The sequence below is a fragment of the Microtus ochrogaster genome, chromosome 4, assembly GCF_000317375.1.
Source record: "Microtus ochrogaster isolate Prairie Vole_2 chromosome 4, MicOch1.0, whole genome shotgun sequence".
In the NCBI taxonomy this organism is placed as follows: Eukaryota; Metazoa; Chordata; class Mammalia; order Rodentia; family Cricetidae; genus Microtus; species Microtus ochrogaster.
In genome coordinates, this window is record NC_022011.1 from 69,768,516 (window position 1) to 69,772,468 (window position 3,953).

The 3,953-nt window shown below is 42.7% G+C and overlaps 1 protein-coding gene across 1 annotated transcript in view; it reads right to left on the minus strand.

The window, feature by feature from the left end:
* Positions 1-219: 219 nt before the first annotated feature.
* Positions 220-3,953, minus strand: part of Cytip (cytohesin 1 interacting protein) — a 31,399-nt gene continuing 27,665 nt past the window's right edge. The window contains exon 8 of the mRNA XM_005346428.1: positions 220-689. Coding sequence (XP_005346485.1) covers positions 220-689 — 470 coding nt within the window. The remainder of the gene's footprint in view (positions 690-3,953) is intronic.

Consider the following 3,953-nt stretch of genomic DNA (forward strand, 5'->3'; position numbering starts at 1 on the left):
CCTGATGTCTGCTTAGAACTTGAGCTGTACTGGATGAAATAAAAATGATATAAGACCCAAAAATAACAATGTAAGAACATGAAGGTCAATGCTGCTGTGAATTGGGATGTGAACTTGGCAGTCAGGCTGTATTGCCCCACCAAGCCAGGTGGAGCTCATATAGGCAAGTAGCGAGAGAACTGTGAGCCCAGCTGATTCAAAGGGTCTCTGCCACACCCATCAGAAGCGACTCTCTTCCTCTTCCACTGCACGATGAAGGCCAGGAATGAATTTCAAAATTTGCTTCCGGACACTTCCCCGTCTGCTTTTCCGGGGCAGAGTCCCAAACATGCTTGAGTAATTGCCTTCCCACAACGGGGATAAGGAGCCACTGCTGGTGATACTGATGCTTCGGTTTCTCCTGGAAGAAGCATTCCTCAGAATGTCATCTCCGTCCTTAGAGAGAAAGCACTCATCATCCGTGCTGGTTTGCCGGCTGAAGGCGCCCCGGCTGGAGTCCTCAGACACACTTGTCCGGTAGCCATCCTCACTGTCCATGGTCAGGGAGCTCAAACGGCTCTTACAGCTGCTGCTCTCACTGGGCAGTCGGTTTTGGTCCAGGAGAGCTGGGCCTGGCCCCAGCAGGTTTCCAAACAAGGACAACTCATCCAGGTCCATGTTTCCCAAGTTTTGGGAGTTAGCCACATCTCCTACGATACAAAGAAGAGTCTATTGTGGGATGGATAAGACCACCAGTTCCCCCAAGAAAGCACACCCAACTTTGAAGGAGCAAGAGAAGAAGGACAAACACTTTGATCTGAGTTTTCAACTGCACAAATATGGTTAGTTTTCCAAACTAGCATCACTGACCTAGCTCCTAAGGAAAGGGTCATGGACTTCATGTCCATAGCTTGGATGTGGAATATACTCCAAGAGATTCATGTAGTGATAATATTGGGAGATGATGAAAACATTAAAAGATGCAGCCTCCTGAGAGGGTTTAGGTCACTGGAGACGTGGTCTTGATTACAGCTTCTGTGTCCTAGTCCGATTTTTTTTTCTCATGCTCCAATTGCCAACAAAGCTTTTTTTATTCTACTAAGTGCTTCTCTTATGATGGACCATGATGTGCCCAAGCCTTATGGACTGAAACCTCCAAACTCTAAGCCAAGTAAAGCTTCTATTTCTGTAAACTGTTTTATCTTAGTGGCAGCGAGCAAGCATACTTGATATGAAATCAGTTCCACCCAACTGACATGATGACAACATGACCCTGTGAACCTCCAAGTGTTAATTTCTTCAACTGTGTAACCCTGGAAACTTTTATGAAAATACTCACAGAAGTAAGGTCAAAATAAATGCTCAGAGAAATGCTTCTCTGACTCTCATCAGCTGTCTTTAAAAATAATCATAAGTTTCTTATCAAGCCATTTAAGTTATGATGTGGGATTCCCCTCTGTATGCTGTCAATATCATTGGTTAGTAAAGGAACTGCTTTGGACCTATAGCAGAGCTATAGGGAAACAGAGTTAGGCAGGGAAAACTAAATGGAATTCTGGGAGGAAGGAGGCAGAGAGAAGCCATGTAACTTGGTTGGAGACAGGCGCCAAAACTTTAGCCAGTAAGCCCCAGCTACATGGTGATGAACAGATTACTAAAAATGGGTTAAATTAAAATATAAATATTACCCAATAACAAGCTAGAGATAATGGGCCAAGCAGTGATTTAAATAATACAGTTTCTGTGTGATTATTTTGGGGATGAGCAGCCGGGACCCAACAAGCGGCCCTTCCTACTACAAAGGCATATGGCAGAACAGTTGCAAAGCAGATAAAAGGCTTATGAAGTCAATTACACTGTTCACTCTTAATATTCCAAATTTCCTCCTGGAATGGCTGGGAGTCCTAGAATGGTGCTGAGCTTGGAAAGCATCTCTGACCTTCAAGCATGTGCCTCCAAGAACCGTGTTCTATCTGCTAAGCCCGGTGTTTCCATCAATGCTTCATAACCCACAAACGGGTTCCCCAAACTGAATGATGAGTCACACCCTGTCCTGCCCCACCAGATTCTCATCACTCGGTCAGCTAGTGTGCTCAGAGAAGCATAACTGAGAGCGTGAGATGTCAAGTATGCCACAGGCTGTCCTGCCCCACCAACTTCTCATCACTCGGTCAGCTAGTGTGCTCGGAAAAGCATCACTGAGAACGAGAGATGTCAGGTACTTCTCGGGCTGTCCCGTGTTAGTCATTTTTTACTCAGTTCTCCTGTGCCTTTGCTTGGCAGCCCAAAGAGATACTGTTCTTATTTCACTTAATCTATGAGGTCAAGCACAGCCCACCTGCACAGTATTTTCCTTCCTGCTACTACAACTTGCTTGGTCTCCTCTTACAATGAGCTGATATATCTGGATGGAAGAGCAACTGCTTTATAAACCCTCATGTTCTGGGTGCTTCCTCTAGTTCTAGAGAGAGCAGATGAATGAACACCCTCAAAAAAATAAGCAACAATATTGTTTCTAATATTAGATCTATTTATGAGTTCCTGTATATGTGGGAAATGTATACACAGGGCTACTTGGAAACCATCAGAAGGCAAAGGCTTCTGCAATATTCCATGACTATGAAAACCAGGAAGTTGAACAACAAGGCTTCAAGGAAGACTTTGGCACTCTCTCTTTCAAAAAAAAAAAACAAACAAACAAACAAGAAACCTACAACCTTTTGATTCCTCAAAATGTAGTATGACAGAACTGAGCGTAGTGGTACATTGCTTGAATGTTAGCTAGCATCAACAAGACAAGACAAGAGGCTTTCAACATAACAAAATAGTAACAAAAATGAACAGAAATTCATAAAAAGGAAAAGTAGGCCAGTGAGATGACGCAATGGGTAATGGCCAACCTAATAACTTGAGGTCAATCAAGCGGACCCATGCAGTAGAAGGAGAGAACTGACTCTTGCAAGTTGTCCCCTGATCTTCATGTATACACACTGTGGCACAAAATCTGCGTGTGAGCGCGCGCGCACACACACACACACACACACACACACACACACACGCACGCAGTTTAAATAAATAATTTATAAAAGAGAAGGAGCTCATACAAGTTTCAAATTTGTCTACTAAAAAATGCAAATCAAATCTCTGTACTGTTATCAATGACTAAAACGATGACTACGGGTTTATAAGGAGCTCCAAAAGACAAACAATCAATAAATAAAAGACTGTAAGAGACAAAGTAGAATATACTTAGATAGATATTCGTCAAAAGAAGACATGAAATTGGCCAATAGATATATGAAAAAAATGTTTGGCGTCATTAATTAACTGGTAAACACAAATAAAACCACAATGACTCGCCTCACCCCTATAAGAATGTTTATACCAAAAGGACACAAGATCAAAATTAATGGTGAAGATGTTAAAAATAAATAACCCTCCCACAGTTAATCTACCATGTGAAATAGTATGTAGGCCACACACACACACGTACAATCACACACACCTCTATCATAAAACCCAGTAATGCTACTGGTACATGTATGTATATCCATAGGAAACATAATCAGTGTATCAACAAAACCTACACTGACATGTTCATCTTATTGCCATTCACAGAAGCCAAGGGATGGGCTCTACAAGACACCTGTTGACTGACAAATGGAAGGAGAAAATACAGTCTGTGCAGAGTGGAATACCACTTACTCATCAAAAAAAAGTGATAGTATGGGCATGGAGGTTGTTATGTTAAATGAAGGAGTCCAAATACAAAAACAGAAATATGAAATGATCTCAGTTCCATGCACTATCTGAAAATGTTTGCTGGTATAATAGCTGTTGAGAGCACAGTGGTGGTTACCAAAGGCGGGCAGAGGGATAGATGTTGCGGGAGGTCCTTCCGCTCCTCCAGCCTATAGCCGCTGAGATACCCGCCCATTGGGGCGTGGTCTCTCTCCCTTTAAAAAAGCGGCCAC